Genomic DNA, 20,737 nt, shown 5'->3' on the forward strand with positions numbered 1-20,737 from the left:
GAGGATACTATCAAGACCGTGAAAATACAATCTACAGAATGGGAGAAAATCTTTGCAAATCATGTATCTGTCAAAGGTCTAGTATCCAGAATATATAAAGAACTCAACAGTAAAAACACAAACACAATTTTAAAAAGAGCATGAAGCAACATTACTCCAAAGAAGATATACAGTGGATACCTTGGTTTTCGAACGTAATCTGTTCCGGAAGGCCATTTGAATTCTGAAATGTTCGAAAACCGAGCCACGGTTTCCCCATAAAAAGTAATGCAAAATGGAATAATCCATCCCAGACCTTTAAAATCAACCCCTAAAACTGCAAATTTAGCATGAATTTTACAATCTACTGATACCACAGATCCATAAAATTTATGGTGTTCGTAAACCGAAATGTTCGTCCACGGAGACGTTCAAAAACCGAGGTACCACTGTAAAAATGGCCCACAAGCACAGGAAAACATATATAACATTATTAGTCATTAAGGAAATACAAATCAAAACCACAATGAGATTTCACCTCACACTCACTATGGTAAGTATAATTTAAAACAAAAATGGACAATAACAAGTGTTGGTTAAGGATATGGAGAAACTGAAACTCTCCTACATTGCTGATGAGACTATAAAATGGTGTAAGCACTGTGGAAAGCCATTTGGTGGTTTCCCTACTAATTAAACATAGAATTATCATATGATCCAACTATTCCACTGTCAGGTATATACCCAAAAGAACTGGAAACAGTACTCAAACAAAAACTTGTACCCACTTGTTCATAGCCACACTACTCAAAATAAATAGTGAAAAAGTGAAAAGAACCCAGATGCCCATCAAGTGATGAATAAATAAACAAAATATGGTGTATCCACACAACAGGCTATTATTCCACCAGAAAAGGGAATGAAGTACTCCTAGAAGCTACAATATATATAAACCTCAAAAACATTATGCTAAGTGAAAAAAGGCAGACACAACAGGTCACATATTATATGATTCAATTTATATGAAATATCCAGCAGATAAAGCTAATGACACAAAGAAAGCAGATACGTGGTTGCCAGGGGCTGGGGGGAGGGAAGCATGGGAGTGATTGCTTCATGGTTACAGGGTTTCTTTTCCAGTGATGAGACATAGCAGTACCTCGGTTTTCGAAGGTCTCCGTTGATGAACATTTCGGGTTACAAACTCTGTAAACAGGGAAGTAAATGCTTCCGTTTTCGAACACATCTCGGAAGTAGAACATGTCATGTGGCTTCCGCTGAGTGCAAGATCCTGAGGCCTAGCTGTCAGCTTTTTTCCAACGTTTCAGAATGCGAATGGTCTTCCGGAATGGATTACGTTCGAAAACTGAGGTACCACTGTATTTTAGAACTAGAGATGGAACTCTTTGAGGCACAACTTTGTGAATATACTAAATGCCACTGAACTGTATACTTTAAAATTAATTTTTATCAATATTTCCTCAATAAAAAATAAGAAGAAAAAACCATACTCTTATTTTAAAAGTCTTTCATTTACCACACGAGAAAAATAATTCTTTTTTTATTTCAATTAAAATTTATTGGGGTGACAATGGTTAGTAAAAGTACATAGGTTTCAAGTGTACAATTCTGTAATGCATCATCTATATATCACATTGTGTGTTCACTCAGAGTCCATTCTCCCTCCATCACCATATATTTGACCCCATTTACCCTCATCTAACACCTGCCTCCCCCCCTTATCCTCTGAGACACTAAACTATTGTGTATGTGTCTTTGAGTTTTTGTTTCTTCATTTGTTTGTCTTGCTCCCCTTTTGCTTTCAGTTTTATATTCCACATATCAGTGAAATCATATGGTTCTCAACTTTTTCTATGTGACTCATTTTGTTAGCAAATAATCTCAAGATTCGTCTATGTTGTTGCAAATGGCACTATTTCATCTTTTCTTATGGCAGAATAGTATTCCATTGTGTATATATACCACATTTTCTTTATCCAGTCATCTATAGAAGGAAACTTTGGTTGTTTCCATGTCTGGGCAACTGTAAATAAAGCTGCAATGAACATTGCAGCACATATATCTTTATAGATAAACGTTTTCAGATTTTTTGGGTAGGTACCCAGGAGAAGGATTGATGGATCATATGGTAATTCTATCCTTAATTTTTTGAGGAACCTCTACACTGCCTTCCATAGTGGCCGCACTAATCTGCATTCCTACCAACAGTGTATGAGGGTTCCTTTTTCTCCACAGCCTCTCCAACGCTTGCTACTATTTGTCTTGTTGATGATAGACATTCTGACTGGGGTGAGGTGATATCTCATTGTGGTTTTCATTTGCATTTCTCTGATGATTAGTGATGTTGAGCATCTTTTCATGTATCTATTGGCCATCTGTATGTCCTCTTTGGATTACTGTCTCTTCAGGTCCTCTGCCCATTTTTTAATTGGATTGTTTGGTTTCTTTGTTGTTGGGTTGTATGAGTTCTTTATATACTTTGGCTATCAGCCCCTTATCAGAGGTGTTGTTTGCAAATATCTTCTCCCCTTTGGTTGGTTGTCTCTTTGTTTTGTTGATGGTTTCTTTTGCTGTGCAGAAGCTTTTTAGTTTGATATAGTCCCATTCATTTATTTTAGCTTTTACTTCCCTTGCCTTTGAGGTCAAATTCATAAAATCCTCTTTGAACCCAAGGTCCATAAGTTTAGTACCTATGTTTTCTTCTATGCAGTTTATTGTTTCAGGTCTTATGTTTAGGTCTTTGATCCATTTTGAGTTAATTTTGGTGTTACATGTTGACAGACAGCAGTCTAGTTTCATTCTTTTGCACGTGGCTTTCCAATTCTCCCAGCACCATTTATTGAAGAGGCTTTCTTTTCTCCATTGTATGTTTTTGGCTCCTTTGTCGAAAATTATCTGTCCATGATTATTCTATTCTATTGGTCTGTGTGTCTGTTTTTGTGCCAATACCATGCTGTTTTGATTATTGTTGCTCTGCAGTACCAGGTAAAGTCAGGGAGTGTGATACCTCCAGCCTTGTTCTTTTTTCTTAGGATTGCTTTGGCTATTCGGGGTCTTTTGTGGTTCCATACAAATCTGATGATTTTTTTGCTCTATTTCTTTAAAAACTGCCATTGGGATTTTGATAAGAGATTCCATTAAATCTGTATATTGCTTTTGGTAATATGGCCATTTTAACTATGTTGATTCTTCCAATCCATGAACACAGAAGGTCTTTCCATTTCTTTGTGTCTTCTTCAATTTCTTTTAAAAATGTCTTACAGTTTTCAGTGTATAGGTACTTCACATCCTTGGATGAGTTTATTCCTAGGTATTTTATTCTTTTTGTTGCAATTGCAAAAGGAATTGCTTTTTGTTGTTTTTTTTTACTTATTTTTCTGAGATTTCATTGTTAGTATATAGGAATACAATGGATTTTTGTATGTTGACTTTTGTAGCTGGCAACTTTACTATATTCGTTAATTGTTTCTAAAAACTTTTTGGTGGAGTCTTTAGGGTTTTCTATATACAGCATCATGTCATGTGCAAAAAGTGACAATATAACTTCTTCATTCCCAATTTGGATGCCTTTTAATTTCTTTCTCTTGCCTGATTGCTCTGGCTAAGACTTCAAATGTACGTTGAGAAAAATAATTCTTTATGCTTATAAATACTTTCCAACTTGCATGCGATTATTTGTTGTTCTATCACATACCATTATTTCCCAAATACATGATCTTGAGCCTCACTTAGGTTGCTTTGATAACATATAAATTCCTAGACCCCTGGACATGATAAGGGAGGCCTGTTAAATCAGTATCTTCAAGAGGAATGTATCCTAAGTAATTCGTCACATCAGATAAGTCTGACTACTATTTAGCACAATTATTTTCTCTGATGAACAAATGTCACCCTCGAGTGACAGGGAAAAAAATTTGTGATAGATCCAGCAGAAATGCTAATGACCTATTAAGAAACAGCAACAGTTGCTTATTTTAATCAGCAATAAGAATTTTTGGAAAATTCGTTCTGGATAAACAGGAAAACCACCTGAGATTAATGTTGAGTGCTCACTCAGTCACAGACGATAAAGTTTTAATAGGTAGACATTTTTCAAAAAGATAACATTGCCCAGTATTGGCAAAAGGAATTGCTTTTGCCAAAAGGAATTAAACTATTATTGGCTAAAGTGTAAATTGGTATAATCCTTGTAGAGAGAAATTTGGCAACATGTATTAAAATTTAAAATGTGCGTAGTCTTTGATCTATCCATCTCAGCAATAGGAATTTAAACCAAGGAGATAACTGGACGAGATGTTTATATGAGGATATTCATCACAATACTGATTAAAACAATGAAAACTAGAAACAGTTTAAATGTTTATTAATAGAGGCTTGGGCAAATAAGTCACAGTACAGGTATACAAGGAAACACTGAAGCCATTTAAAAGAGAGACCATCTACACTCTTTCTTCACAGGTACTTGCAGAGTAAAAGGGCTACAAAACAGTATGTATACTATGTTCTCTGTGCATAATAATTTATCTATGTATCTATGAAAAGGGAGGAATCTGGAAGGTGTCTTTCATTAAGATGTTGAATGGTCTATGTGGAAGATTTTCAGGAAACTTTTGCTTTTATTAATTTTTTTTTCTAAAATGAGCATGTAAACAGCAAAAAGACAAATATGTTTTGTGGAAAATATATGCAAAAGCATGACATTGTATCTGGGTATATGCGTGATTATCATTTGTTAGTCACTGAAGACTAGGCTGAAGGATATAAAATTACTGATGGCCTCTTATCACTCTAAAGCGTACCCTTACTGTTCCAACCACTTTATCTCCTACATGTAACATCACAGAATGCTCCTTGTTACTGCCTATATGAGTAAATTGGAGATCTACCTTCACGAGGTAGATTGAGGGACAAATCTCAAATTTGAGGACAAATGCTTTTCTCAGTGTGTTTTTACGGCATTTGATTTGTCTGCTAAGCTCTAAGCTCCACTCTGTTTCCACAGCAGTGCAAATGCTCAGCTGTGATGAGTCAGACTCCCAAAGGGTGCAGATGGCTATGAAAAAAATGGGGTCAGCAGTCACACATCACCTTCCACAGAGCATATGCAGAACACTGCCAGACATGGGGCAGATGCCCCTTATATTCGGTTTCTAGAGGTTCAGTGAAAAGAGCCCAGCCCTCTCTTCAAGAATAACATGGCTGCCTATTGCTCATCATCTGAACCTAAACATATTTTCCAATCTTTTCTACTTGTATGACTATGTGATCTTTTGAAAGTTGCCGTCCCTTAATGGTGACACCCAATGTTCATTTGGTCAAATATTCATTCTTCAAATTCCAACCCCAGAATAACTTTTCATTGTCGCCTCCTTTAAAATGTCCACAAAGAGTTAACTGTTCCTTCTATATATCTTATACCCACCTTTTCCCTCATTATATATTGGTCTTCCTAACAATACTGTGAGAACAGGACCACACGTCGTCTTTATATCACCAGTACCTGGCACAAAACCTCAAATAGAGAAGTCTTAGTAAATAAAATTAAAATAAATCTTTGTAAAATAAAGGTGATATAGCCACTCCAGGAAACTATTTGGCAGGTTTTTCTTAATAAAATTAATGGAGAAGTTGTGGTATGTGTACACAATGGAATACTATTCCGCGTTAGGGAGAGATGATATAGGAGCATTTGTGACAATATGGATGGATCTTGAGAGTATAATCCTGGGTGAAATAAGTCAGACAGACAGGGCGGAGAACCCTATGATTTCACTGATATGTGGTGTGTAAACCAAGAAGAACAAGACAAACAAATGAGAGGGAGAAACTCATAGACACAGACAATAATTTGGTGGTTACCAGAGGGTAGGGGGGTGGGGAGTGGGTGATGAGGGTAAAGGGGATCGGATGTATGGTGATGGAAGGAGAACTGGCTCTGGGTGGTGAACACACGGTGGGATTTATGGACGATGTGGTGCAGAGTTGTACACCTGAAATCTATGTGAATTTGCTGACAATTGTCACCCCAATAAATTTAATTAAAAAAATAAATAAATAAAATTAAACATGCACTTACAATATGACCCAAAATTTACAACATGGATATTTATCCCAGAAAAACTAAAAATTATGTCTATATAAAAACCCATACACAAACATTCATAGCATCTCTATTCATAATAGCCCCAAACGGGAAACAATCCCTTTGGAAACCATGGTACATCTATACCATGGAATACTGTTCAGCAATAAGATTGAATGATTGAAACACACAATAGCTTGGATGAATCTCAAGGAATAAGTGCTGAGTGGAAATAGCCAATCTCAAAAGGTTACATTCTATACAATTCCATTTATATAATGTCACTCAAATAATAAAATTAAGGAGATGGATAACACATCAGTGGTTAGGCATAGCGAGAGAAGAGGGAAAGATGTAACTAGAAAGGGAATGCACACAGGACCCTTGTGGTGATGGAACAGTTCTGTATCTTGTGATGATAGTTACATGAATCTACACACGTGATAAAACTTCATAGAACTACACACACACACACACACACACACACACACACACACATTTAGGGTGACTATTTGACAATGTAAAGACATAGAATGTTTCCAAGAAATAGAACAATGCTATCAATGCTTGGCCCCAAAGGATTAATCTAATAGCAGTGTAAAATACTGGGAGGTTTGGAAGGAGACTGGAATAGAGGCAAGAAGGGGATGCAGAAGATATTATGGAAAGAATTAAGAATATCTAATAAATAACTGGATATAAGAGACAAGAGAAAAAGAGAGGAAAACAAAGTGTGTGTATATCTATAGAAAAAGTGTCAACAGTGGTCATTTCTGTGTTGTGATTACAGAAGATTTCTACTTTAGATTTTTTTTGTATTTGTAGCAAAGTTTTTTAAATTGTGATAATTTTATAATCAGGAAAAATCTATTTTCAAAAAAAGTATAAAGTAAATGATTTTATTTAATGTAAAGAATTTGACTGACTAAAAGTCATTTAAAAAGATAGCAAGAAAGCAAAGATCTCAAACTGATACTAAAAGATTTTAGCCTAGATGAGTTGAAGAATGATAATCTTATATGAACACAGAAACAGGAGCAAACTCTGGTACACAGAATACTGAGACCAATCTTGGATGATTTTGGTTTGAGAAATCTTGGCAGAGATGCCCAGGAGACGAGGAGGTGACAAAGCTGACACTCCTCTTCCTTCCATCCCTCCCATCTCGCCTTCTTTAAGGCCCTGCAACCCACCAAACTCCACTCCCAGCTTCTATTTCTCTACTTTCTCCTTCCCTACATTCTTTCCCAAATAAGTCATATTACAAAAAAAAGACAATTTTTTTCAACCCCATGTGCACCACCAGATGCTACCCTGTGATATCCTTTACAAACGTCTTAAAAGAGGCACATATACTCAGACCGTCTCCATTTCCTCACCTCCCACCGTATAGAATCTGGTTTCTATTCCTTTACTTAATACAAGCAACAAATCATTTTCATGTTGGTAAATCCGTTAAAAATTTCACAGTACTTATCTGATTTTTGAGCAGCATTCCACTTTCCTGAAACGTTGCCTCCCATTTGCAGCTGTGACCCCACTTCTGATGTTTGTTTCTTTCTCTCTGGCTATATCTTTAAACTCTTTATTTTACCCTCTTCCTCTGCCCTCATCTCTTAAATACTATGGCTCCTCAAGTTCTATCCCAATAAGCTGCCAACTCTACCTCACAATTTCCTACATGGCACTCTATACTCAAATTATGACAAACTCTGTTGTTGTGGTTTTCATGTGTCAAATCCCATAATTTCTTGGCCTTTGAACATATTTCTGGAACATGACACCTTCCACTTACCTTATCACATTATATTGTAAATGCTTATGTAGTGTCTCCCACCATACTATAAGCTTTGTGAGAATAAGGACTATATCATGCTCTTTTCCCAGAGTCTAGGATAGAGCCTGGCACATGAAAAGTGCTCAATAAATATTTATCAAGATAAAATTTAGAAATACAATCAACTGACATATACTTTTAAATGTTTAAAGGCACTTGTAATAAAGAAATACAGATTGTAAAAATGAAAGAGTATTTTTTTCCCACTCAAATTGGTCAACTCCAAAAGATACCCACTTTGATCAATGGTGTGAAGAAATGGACAAAACTATTCTGTTGTAAATAGTAATCATCACAATATATCTGGAAGACAATTTGGCAATATGTGTGCAGTACAAAGCATAGGTTTTGGAGTCAGAATGAGAGTGAAAACTGTGCTTTGCCTTAGAACTTAGGGAGTTACTGTGTATCTCTAAACTTGTTTCCTCATCTGTAAAGTAAATCAGATTTACTGAAAAGTAAATCAACATAATATTTTGTGAATTATTGTAGCTTATTAAAATTTACATGCAGCTCAAACAGCTATTTAAGTGTATTTAGTATAAAACCGAGTAATGTTTCATAAGAGTCTTCTACAGAAAATAACCCCGATTAAACTTTCTTTAAAATGTGGATATGCGGGCAGCATGAAGGCTCAGTTGGTTACAGCGTGACCTCTAAACAATGGAGTTGCCAGTTCGATTCCCATATGGGCCAGTGAGTTGCACCCTCCACAACTAGACTGAACATAACGAGCTGCCGCTAAGCTTCCAGGGGGTGGCCAGATGGCTCAGTTGGTTAGAATGCGAGCTCTTAACAACAAGGTGGCTGGTTCAATTCCTGCATAGGAATGGTGGGCTACGCCCCCTGCAACTATGGAAAGATTGGAAATGGCGACTGGACTTGGAGCTGCGCTGTGCCCTCCACAAGTAAATTAAAGGACAACGACTTGGAGCTGATGGGCCCTGGAAAAACACACTGTTCCCCAATATTCCACAGTAAAATTTAAAAAAAACTCTCTCCTAATCTCCCTTGTGTGTTTAAAAACAATGTGGATATAATTCATTCAACACCTATTTATTGAGCATCTGGCTGTGGGTTAGGCACATGTTCCAGTCAGGGAGAATATAACAGTGAAAGAAGTACGTCCTTGTATTTGTAAGGCAGAGAGAGACAAATCTAAAAATACATGGTAACGTGAGCTTTTAAAGCATGTGGGTAAAGACTTTTCTAATGGGGAGACACTTGGCAGAGACCTGAAAAGTAAAGAGGCAAGTCATTTGGTTGTGTGGGAAAAGAGAGCTCCCCAGAGAGGGGATAACAAAGGCTCGGCTGCCGGAGACTGTGAGGCACTTTTAAGACGGTGGCAGAAAACAGTCTTTTGTAGGGCTTTGCAGGTCAACTGAAGGACAGAGAGTTTATTCTGTGTGATAAAGAGCAGTGGAAGGTTCTGTGCAGGGAAATGACATCATCACATTTTACTTTAAGAGGTGTACTTTGGCTGTTGTGGGGAAAACAGACAGAAAAGGGGCAAGAGTGAAAATAGGAAGACCACTTTAAGCGAATTAGAGATAATAGTCTGAATGAAACATGGTGACGGTTTGGAAAAAGGGCATTTGAAGCAGAGATGGTGAAAACTAGTCAGATTCAGGACCTATTTCAAAGGAAGAACTATCAGGATTCTACTTTTATGAACTTAATTCAAGGATTTAACTGTAGCTATTAAAAAAGATTTATATACAAGGATACACAAAACAGGGTGCTTATAACTAGATACAAGTTGATTAGTTTAATAAGCTCCGGTACAGCCAGCCATAAGCTAGAAAAGATGTAGTCTTTTAGAAATGATGATGTGGAATATATAATGACATGAGAAAATGCTCATAACATGTTGAATAAAAACAACAGTACAAAACAAAAGTATCCAATATTAACCCATATTGTCCAAATAAAATATATAAAAAGAGATTAAAGGTTATACACCAGCATGTTATTAGGTTGGTGCAAAAGCAATTGCGGTTTTTGCAATTATTTTTAACCTTTTAAACCACAATTACTTTTGCACCAACCTAATAGCAAAATTTCTCTCTGGGTTGTGGAATTACACATTTGTAATTTTTTTTCTTTGAGCTTTTGTATTTTCCAAATTTCCTATAATGACCATGTATTATTTTTATGAGAATAACTAATTTTTAAAGTATCTGTTACTTACCATCACTTTTCGCAAAGTGTATCTTTTGGATCTAATGTCATCCATTAGCATCTCATAGGGGGTGAGCTGATATTCAATGGGCAAAGGGTTGTACTGCCGCTCTTGGACCTTCTTAAGTTTTACTCCATTCCGCAAATCCCTCATCACCTGTACCCAGAATCGAGCCTGAAAGAACCAACAATGGAGAGACATCAATGAATGAATTTACTAGTTTACTGTAAACAGCTACAGTCATACAGAAAAAAATGAAGAGCTTGGATTACAAAACACTGAGTAAACAAAACAAAAATGATTTTAAAAATTAGATTTTAGGATAATAAAAAGTGGGTAGAAAGCTAGGAGAGAATCCACAAGCTCTAACTGCTGAGACACCTGGGTATTAAGTCCTAACTCATCCATTGTGATAGGCATTAATGGCCTTAGTTCTTCAGGCTTCCTTATGTCTATACTCCATATGTGGCTTTGCTCACTAAAGAGGAAGACTATAGTTCTCACACCTTCACTCTGGGTTTGGCTAAATGATTTGCTTGGCCACTGGAATAGCAGCGGGTATGATGTGACCAAAGGCTTCAAAAGCAAATGCACGATGGGCTTATTACTTGTGCTTCTATTATTAGCATGAAAACATCATGCTCGGGTGGGTATGGGGCCCACTGGCATGATCACCCAGGAGAAGGATGAGACACACACAGAGTGGAGCTACCACAACTGATCTGCAGACTCATGAGCTAAATAAATGTTACCGCCTTATGCCACAGTGATTTTGTAGTATTTGGTTACACAGGATTATTGTGACCATAGCTAATTGATACAACCACCTACTATCTATTTGCCATCCATCAAATTGCTTCACCTTTCTCAACCCTAGCTTCCTCATCAATAAAAGAAAATTGTACTTTGTAACTTGTTGAGAGGATCAGAGTTGATGTATAGTGTTCTGTACATAGAAAATGCTTAAAAATGACAATTATTATGTTATTACTATCATTACACAAATTAGTTAATATCAGTTTTCTTATCTACAAATAATAGCAAGTTGCCTTGTCTACACTTTAAGAGAATGAGATATAAATGAATTACTTATAATAATATAAAACATATTAAATATGTATATTATTATTATACTTTAACTCTTTTGTTTTCCTGCCTATAAGCTAAGGTGTCATAGTCAGTGAAAAGTAAATCAATATGATATTTAACTGAAATATTGTAGTAAAAATTAATAAGTGGCTCAAATAGATACGTACTTAAATATATTTATTAAAAATCAAGTGATGTATTTTATAAGAATTGTCTACCCAGTATAACTCTGATTATATTTCTCAAAAACAATTTGTGATTTAAAAAATATATGTATATACTTTTTCTTATTCCAAAAAGAATTTGACGTACTTAATATTGTGGTATATCTATTAGAACATCTTCTAAAATACTCACTTTTTAATATAGAGTCTTATATTATGCCATTAAACACATTCTAATGTATCCCTAAAATATTTCGCTTTCTCTTTTGGGGATGTTCTTGTCCCAAGTTTTCTATTTTTCTTACTCATTCTTTTAAGATCCAGTTCAAATATCATCTCATCTTTCAATACTGTCTCTTCTCTTGACCTCCTCAGGCTTTAAGAAAACCTGAAATATGAATCTTTGAATTCTCAAAACAGATAATTAGAGGATGATTACTCACATAGCTTTTGCTACAATTTATAAAAGGATTCAAACAGACTTGATTTTTTATAGCGAATTCTTTATGTATTATTGTTTGGCAAAAATTTTACATATGACTTTTCAGAAATTAAAGTCATAGTTATTACATAAAACAATGCACAACTGTCACTGTATATATTTCCAGAGAGTCGTCATTTACCCCTTATACTACTAGGGATGATATTCTGACATGTTTAGATTCTGACATTCGAGACATTCTGATTCTTCCTCATTCTATTCCTCACTCTTTCTTCATTCATTCTTATCTTTCTAGGTAATTCATTTTAATGCTCTTATGAGAAAGAAACTGGTGATCTGGGCAAATGTGGTTATCTGGTTAAATGAGGTTGTCTTAAGGCAATAAATTAAAATTTTAGTTCAAGTTTATACTAGCTGTTTGCTAACTTCTGAACACTAGCAGTTATGAATTTGGCTTCAATATCTAGTAAAAAAAATTTAAAAATTTATTAGCCAAGATGAAGTATACCTAGAGCAACATTACCAGGGTATTCTCCTATACAAAGGAAACTTGACAATCAATATTATTCTAGAATGACAAATAACACTAGCTTATAAGACAATATAGGCTACTTGTTTTTTAACCTTACTCTTTAATGTTCAAGATTAATATCATTGCAAATATTTCAGTAAAGATATCCTCAATAAATTAAGACTACTGTAAACAGGAAATACCCAAATGATCATAAAAAGAAGAACAGATAAACAAAATTGTGGTATGTCTATACAGGAGAATACTACTCTGCAATAAAAAAAAACAAACTACTGATACAGGCAACAGTATGGATGAAATCTCAAAAGAACTATACTGAATGAAAGAAACCAAATAAAAAAACAGTACATACTATTCAATTACACTTATACAAAATTCTAAAAAATGCAAACTAATCGATAGTGACAGAAAGCAGATCACTTGTTGCCTAGAAACTGGGGAAGAGGGAGGCAGAAAATAGGATTACAAAGGGGTATGAGGAAATATTGGGGGATGATGGATAGGATCATTATTTTTATTGTATTGATGGTTTCATGGGTATATATGTATATGCATATGTCAAAATGTATCAAATTGTACTTTTTAAACATGTGTAACTTCATGTATGTTGACTATACCTTAATAAAGCTGTTAGAAAAGAATACGGCACACAATTAAAATCTAATATACTCAAAAGCAAGTCGTTTATATCCCCCAAATGCGCATCTTTTCCTGCTCCCTCAATTAATGATATCATTATTTACCTAGTATCCTTAATCTGAAACGTAAGAATCCTAAAATGTTCCTTCCCAATGACACCAGGATATACCCCAATCTAACTCCATGACATTCAGTGTCCTGTCCCCAAGGTCATAATGCCTGCCTGACTCTAAGTGATATATGTGGGCAGAGATTCAGAGATCTAGTACCACGCTGGAAAAACAGATAGTTAAGTGTGCCACATTAATAAACCGCAATGATCTATTCCAGAAATCTGTCTTCTGGTTTATGAAGGCACAGACCCCATATTATTCATTCTGCACCCCCAGGACCCTAATCGAGTATTTATTAAATAAATTAATGTACTAGACTAGTTTCACAGGTTATACTGACACAGAGCTTAAAACTTTGACTTACATACAAGAAAGACTATGCTAATGTATTAATATAATCAGAAAGGTCAATATTTTAAAATTCACTGAAATTCTCAGAAATATTGGGTGATTCTAATAAAATCAGATAGTTTTTAAAAATTGAAAACAGATATATCCTCAAATGTAAGACTAGGTATTCAAATTCATACAATATCAATTTATACTACAGTCCTTAACAAGCAGCATGTAAAAAACATGCGATTTCTTCAAAAGTAAACAGAACAGAGAGAATATTCAACTATCTTACCCAGTCAGCGTTTTGCAGCTCCTCCAGGTCTGTGTTAGATTCATCGCTCTTTTCCATTTCTTGAATCTTCTTAAGATTCTACCAATTAAAAAAATACATATATACTGAGGCATAAAAATTTCATTTGTTACCTTCTCAAATTAAAAATATACCAGATAAGATACCTTCAAATATATACAAAAGTATTATTGAAGCAAATAGTATAGATATCAGTTTCAACAGAATCAACAATACTTCAGGGAAACTTTCCCTTCCTTGATTAAGCCAAATCCTCTTACTTTACAATTTCATAGCACCATAAACCTTTCCTATATAGTTCTTATCAACACTGTAATTTTACATTTTTTGGGCCTTCCCTCTAGATTTCATAAAGCAGACTTCTGTTCTCAGAGGCTAATATAAGCATTGGTACTTTTTGATGCTCAATATATATTTGTCAAACAATTTAATGAATAAATTTCAAATTTTAGATAGATGTCAACAAAATGGCGGCATGAGGTGAGCCTCTGTACATCTCCCCTAGAATTTACAACTAATCGAACAACAATAACTCCACAAAGGACTCCATGCACAGCAGACAGGCAAGACGAAGAAGTCCACTACTGAATTCACCTAAAGGTGGGCGAATAACGCAAGCGGGGAAGAAGGGAGGAGAGAAGTGCGGAGACCGAGCCGTGGGGGTGCAGGACGCAGACCTAGCTCAGTGCTCCGAACTCGCTGCATCCCAGAACTACTGCAGCTGCAGGAGAGGGAAGAATTCGCACAGCTAGGGCTCCATTTATAGCCCACAGGGCTGAGGGGAAAGCATATAACACGGGTGAACCCAACGCTCCTGGGAGAAACCTCAAAGAAAAGACGGAGGGGAAAAAGCTGTAAACGGTGGTTTAAGCCCTCACTGCTGAGCAGAAAACGGAAGCATTAGGCATTGAGACTAGTCGCCCCTCCCTACCCTCCAGAGCTCACCCCGCCCCCACCTGCCTGGTGATAGAAGCAGAACAGTAGCAGTGTCAGATCAAAAGAACAAAATATTTGCTCATTCTGAGGACTGTGGACTGCAGACACAGATTCGCAGCCCAACTAGTTCGGGCAAAGGGGAGGGAGCTGTGGAAGCAAACCCGGCTGTGGTGGTGGGGGCCGCCATTACTCTGGGTCACCTCTCACAACTCACCCCGTCCCTGACCCCACCGATCTGGGCGGATCCCTACAGGAGTAAACAAAACTGTTGAAACATAGGGGCTCTGAATCTGGTGCAGGAAGAGCTTTGGAACTTCAAAAGCTTTCCACATACCCACATGGACACTGCACCACGTGACCTAGGTGAACTATTAACAGAGGAGAAGCCCGTCTCCCAGGGAATACCCACATTGCATGGGAAGCTAGAATAGTACAGAGAAAACATACCACTACCGTGTGAGAGAGAAAAAAAGGCTGCAGTCGGAGAGAAAATAAAACATTCTACCAACAAGTATTGAAAAACAAAAGACAGCCCTCTTCCTATCAACCTGTTGCAGAAGCCACTCCTGTAGATGTCTAAGAAGAGAAATAATAAATCAGTAATTGCCATGAATAACCAAGGCAACAAGACAGCTCACAAAGAAAGTGAAAAGTCTCCAGAAAGGAACTTCAAGATATGAGATATGTGACTTAAATGACAGAGAATTCAAGATTGCAGTTCTGAAAAAAATTAACGAGATGCAAGAAAACACAGAAAGGCAGTTTAATAAACTCAGAAACACAATCAAAGAACAACATGAGCATTTTACGAAAGAGATTGAAATTTTAAAAAAGAACCAAATAGAATTTCTGGAGATTAAGAACTCAGTAGAAGAAATTAAGAATGAAATAACCAGTTTAGGTAGTAGAGTTGGCCAGATGGAGGAAAGAATCAGTAACATCGAAGATAGAAACCTGGAAATGACATGGATACAAGAAGAAAGAGACTTCAGACTTAAAAGAAATGAAAGAACTCTACAAGAACTTTCTGACTCCATCAGAAAGAGCAATATAAGAATAATAGGCATACCAGAAGAAGAAAAAGAGAGAAGGGAACAGAGAATATTCAAACAAATTGTTGATTAGAACTTCCCAAACTTGTGGACAGAACTGGATCCTCGAATCCAAGAAGCAAATAGAACACCTAATTACCTCAATCCCAGCAGGCCTTCTCCAAGGCACACTGTATTGAAGCTGTCTAAAATGAACGACAAAGAAAGAATCCTCAAGGCAGCCAGGGAAAAGAAGACGGTAACCTACAAAGGAAAGCCCATTAGATTATCATCAGATTTTTCAGCAGAAACTCTACAAGCCAGGAGGGAGTGGAAGCAAATATTCAAACTACTGAAAGAGAGAAATTATGAGCCAAGAATAATATATCCAGCAAAGATATCCTTTAGATATGAAGGAGGAATAAAGACCTTTCCAGACATACAGATGCTGAGGGAATTTTCTAATACACGACCTGCACTACAAGAAATACTAAAAGACGCTATTTGACCACTATCAACAGGGACAATTTGTGGCAACCAAAACATAAAAAGGGGAAGAGTAAAGGCCTGAACCGGAATATGGGAATGGAGAAAGTAAATGTGCTGAAGAAAATGGAATACTCTAAATATCACACTTTCTTTTCCATAAACTTAAGGGTAAACACTCAAAAAAAATCCAGAACTGATATATATACTGTAATAAAAGGAGAAACAGAGGGAAACATCATAGAATACCACCACACAGAAAGAATAGACAAGAACAGAAAGGCAAAGAAACAATGGATACACAGCCTTACCAGAAAACTAAAGATAGAATGACAGGAAATCTTCACATATCAATAATCACACTAAATGTAAATGGACTGAACTCACCAATCAAAAGGCACAGAGTAGCAGATTGGATCAAAAAAGTAAACCCAACCATATGCTGTGTGCAAGAGACACATCTCAGCTACAAGGACAAGCATCGACTCAAAGTGTAAGGGTGGAAATTGACACTCCAAGCAAATGGGAAAATCAGGTGTAGCCATACTGATATCAGATGAAACAGACTTCAGGGTGAAAAAGGTAACAAGAGACAAACATGGACATTTCATAATGGTAAAGGGGACTATACAACAAGAAGACATAACAGTCATCAATAATTATGCCCCTAATCATGGAGCACCGAAATATACCAAGCAACTACTAACAGAACTAAAGGGAGAAATTAACTAAAAAACAATTAATACTAGGGGACTTAAATACATCATTGACAACTATGGATACATCATCCAAACAGAAAATAAATAATGAAATAGCAGCCCTAAATGACACATTAGATGAAATGGACATAATTGATATATATAGAGCACTTCATCCTAAAACATCAGACTATAGATTTTTTTCTAGTGTACATAGAACATTCTCAAGGATAGACCATATATCGTGAAATAAAATCAGCATCAGCAAATTTAAGAATATTGAAATCATACCAAGCATATTCTCTGATCACAAGGCTTTGAAATTGGATATCAACTGCAAAAAGAAAGCAGGAAAAAACTAAATACATGGAGATTATACAACATACTTTTAAAGAACGACCGGGTCAAAGAAGAAATTAGAGGAGAGATCAAAAGATATGTAGAAACAAACAACAATGAAAATACATCCTACCAAAACTTTTGGGATGCAGCGAAAGCAGTTTTAAGAGGGAAATTTATATCATTACAGGCCTATCTCAAGAACAAGAAAAATCTCAAATAAATAACCTCACGTTACACCTTAAAGAACTAGAAAAAGAAGAACAAATGAAACCCAAGGTCAGTAGAAGAAAGGAAATAACAAAAATCAGAGCAGAACTAAATGAAATAGAGAACGAAAAGACAACAGAAAAAATTAATGTGACAAAGCGGTGGTTCTTTGAGAAGATTAACAAAATTGACAAACCCTTGGCTAGACTCACTAAGATAAAAAGAGAGAAGACACTAATTAACAAAATCAGAAATGAAAAAGGGGAAGTTATCACGGAAACCACAGAAATACAAAGGATAATACAAGAATACTATGAATGACTATATGCCACCAAATTCAATAACCTAGAAGAAATGGACAATTTCTTAGAAATATATAGCCTTCCAAGGCTGAACCATGAAGAACTGGAAAATCTAAACAGACCGATCACCAGTAACGAAATTGAATCAGTCATCCAAAACCTTCCCAAAAGCAAAAGTCCGGGACCAGATGGCTTCACTAGTGAATTCTACCAAACCTTCAAAGAGGATCTAATACCAATCCTGCTCAAACTTTTCCAAAAAATTGAAGAAGAGTCATTACTCCCTAACTCATTTTATGAGGCCAACATTACCCTGATACCAAAACCCGGTAAGGACAACACAAAAAAAGAAAACTACACACCAATATCTCTGATGAATATAGATGCAAAAATCCTAAACAGAACTCTAGCAAAACGAATACAACAATGCATTAGAAAGATTATTCATCACGACCAAATGGGGTTCATCCAGAGGGCACAAGGATGGTTCAACATTCCCAAATCCATCATTGTGATACATAACATAAACAATATAAAGGTCAAAAATCATATGATTATATCAATTGATGCAGAAAAAGTATTTGACAAGACACAACATCCATTTATGATTAAAATACTTAATAAAATAGGTATAGAAGGAAAATACCTTAACATAATAAAGGCCATATATGACAAACCCTCAGCTAACCTCATAATTAATGGTGAAGCCCTTTGCTCTACGTTCAGGAACACAACAGGGCTGTCCTCTATCACCTCTGCTTTTCAACATAGTGTTGGAAGTCATTGCCAGAGCAATCAGGCAAGAGTAAGAAATAAAAGGCATCCAAATTGGGAACGAAGAAGTTAAATTGTCACTCTTTGCAGACGACATGATGCTATATATAGAAAACCCTAAAGACTCCACCAAAAAGCTTAGAAACAATCAACGAATACAGTAAAGTTGCTGGCTACAAAATCAACGTACAAAAGTCCATTGCATACCTATATACTAACAATGAAATCTCAGAAAAAGAAATACAAAAAACAATTCCCTTTGCAATTGCAGCAAAAAGAATAAAATACCTAGGAATAAACTTAACCAAGGATGTGAAGGACCTATATGCTGAAAACTATAAGACATTTTTGAAAGAAATTGAAGAAGACACAAAGAAATGGAAAGACATTCCATGCTCATGGATTGGAAGAATCAACATAGTTAAAATGGCCATATTACCCAAAGCTATATACAGATTTAATGCAATCCCCATCAAAATCCCAATGGCATTTTTTAAAGAAATAGAACAAAAAATCATCAGATTTGTTTGGAACCACAAAAGACCCCAAATAGCCAAAGCAATCTTAAGAATAAAGAACAATACTAGAGGTATCGCACTCCCTGACTTTAGCTTGTGCTACAGGGCTACAAGAATCAAAACAGCATGGTATTGGCAGAAAAACAGACACATAGACCAAAGGAATAGAATTGAGAACCCAGAAATAAAACCACATAAATATGGACAGATAATTGTTGACAAAGAAGCTAAAAACATACAATAGAGGAAAGACAGCCTCTTCAATAAATGGTGCTGGGAGAACTGGATAGCCACGTGCAAAAGAATGAAACTGAACTGCTATCTGTCTCCATGTACCAAAATTAATTCAAAATGGATCAAAGACTTAAGCATAAGACCTGACACAATATAGGTACTAAACTATGGACCTGGGTTCAAAGAGCATTTTATGAATTTGACTCCAAAGGCAAGGGAAGTAAAAGCTAAAATAAACGAACGGGACTATATGAAACGTAAAAGCTTCTGCACAGCAAAAGAAACATCGACAAAATAAAGAGGCAACCAACTGAATGGGAGAAGACTTTTGGAAACAGTGCCTTTGATAAGGGGTTAATATCCAAAATATACAAGGAACTCATGAAACTCAACAAGAAAGAAACAAACAATTCAATTGAAAAATGGGCAGACAATCTGAAGAAACATTTCTCCAAAGAGGACATACAAATAGCAAATAGACATATGAAAAAATGCTCACCATCACTAATCATCAGAGAAATGCAAATAAAAACCACAATGAGATATCACCTTACCCCAGTCAGAATGGCTATCATCAACAAGACAAAAAGTAACAGTTTTGGAGAGGCTGTGGAGAAAAAGGAACTCTCATACACTGTTGGTGGGAATGCAGACTGGTGTAGCCGTTATGGAAGGCAGTGTGGAGGTTCCTCAAAAAATTACAAATAGAATTACCATATGACCCAGCAATTCCTCTCCTGGATATCTACCCATGAAATCTGAAAATATTTATCCATAAAGACACGTGTGCTCCAATGTTCATTGCAGCTTTGTTTACGGTGGCCAAGACATGGAAACAACCAAAATGTCCTTCGATAGATGAATGGATAAAGAAGTTGTGGTACATGTGCACAATGGAATACTATTCGGCGTTAAGGAAAGATGATATAGGAGCATTTGCGACAACATGGATGGATCTTGAGAGTATAATGCTAAGCGAAATAAGTCAGACAGAAAAAGCAGAGAACCCTATGATTTCACTGATATGTGGTATATAAACCAAAAACAACAAAAGAGCTAGACAAACAAATGAGAAACAAAAACTCATAGACACAGACAATAATTTAGTGGTTTCCAGAGGGTAAGGGGGGTGGTGGTGGGAGATGAGGGTAAGGGGGATCAAATATATGGTGATGGAAGGAGAACTGACTCTGGGTGGTGAACACACAATGGGATTTATAGATGATGTAATACAGAATTGTATACCTAAAATTTATGTAATTTTTATTAACAATTATCACACCAAGAAATAAAAAAAGTTTTCAAATTTTAAAATGTTTTTTTTTTTTTAATTTGACACAAGGGTATACTCGTATATTGCAAAATGGTTACCACAATAAGCACTTCATCATCTCGCATAATTACCTTTTATTTTTAATGGTGAGAACATTTAAGATCTACTCTCTTCGCATCTCTCAAGCATACAATACATCATTGTTAACTA

At 36.0% G+C, this 20,737-nt stretch overlaps 1 protein-coding gene across 5 annotated transcripts in view; it reads right to left on the reverse strand.

The window, feature by feature from the left end:
- SPIRE1 (spire type actin nucleation factor 1) overlaps window positions 1-20,737 on the reverse strand; it is a gene marked incomplete at its 5' end in the record, with an annotated part of 256,517 nt that overhangs the window by 81,163 nt on the left and 154,617 nt on the right. For all 5 annotated transcript variants that reach the window (XM_081078392.1, XM_081078390.1, XM_081078391.1 and 2 more), the window contains 2 exons: window positions 10,111-10,275; window positions 13,709-13,786. In XM_081078392.1, coding sequence (XP_080934518.1) covers window positions 10,111-10,275; window positions 13,709-13,786 — 243 coding nt within the window. The remainder of the gene's footprint in view (window positions 1-10,110; window positions 10,276-13,708; window positions 13,787-20,737) is intronic.

This window comes from Rhinolophus hipposideros (assembly GCF_964194185.1).
Source record: "Rhinolophus hipposideros genome assembly, chromosome: 17".
Classification (NCBI taxonomy): domain Eukaryota; kingdom Metazoa; phylum Chordata; class Mammalia; order Chiroptera; family Rhinolophidae; genus Rhinolophus; species Rhinolophus hipposideros.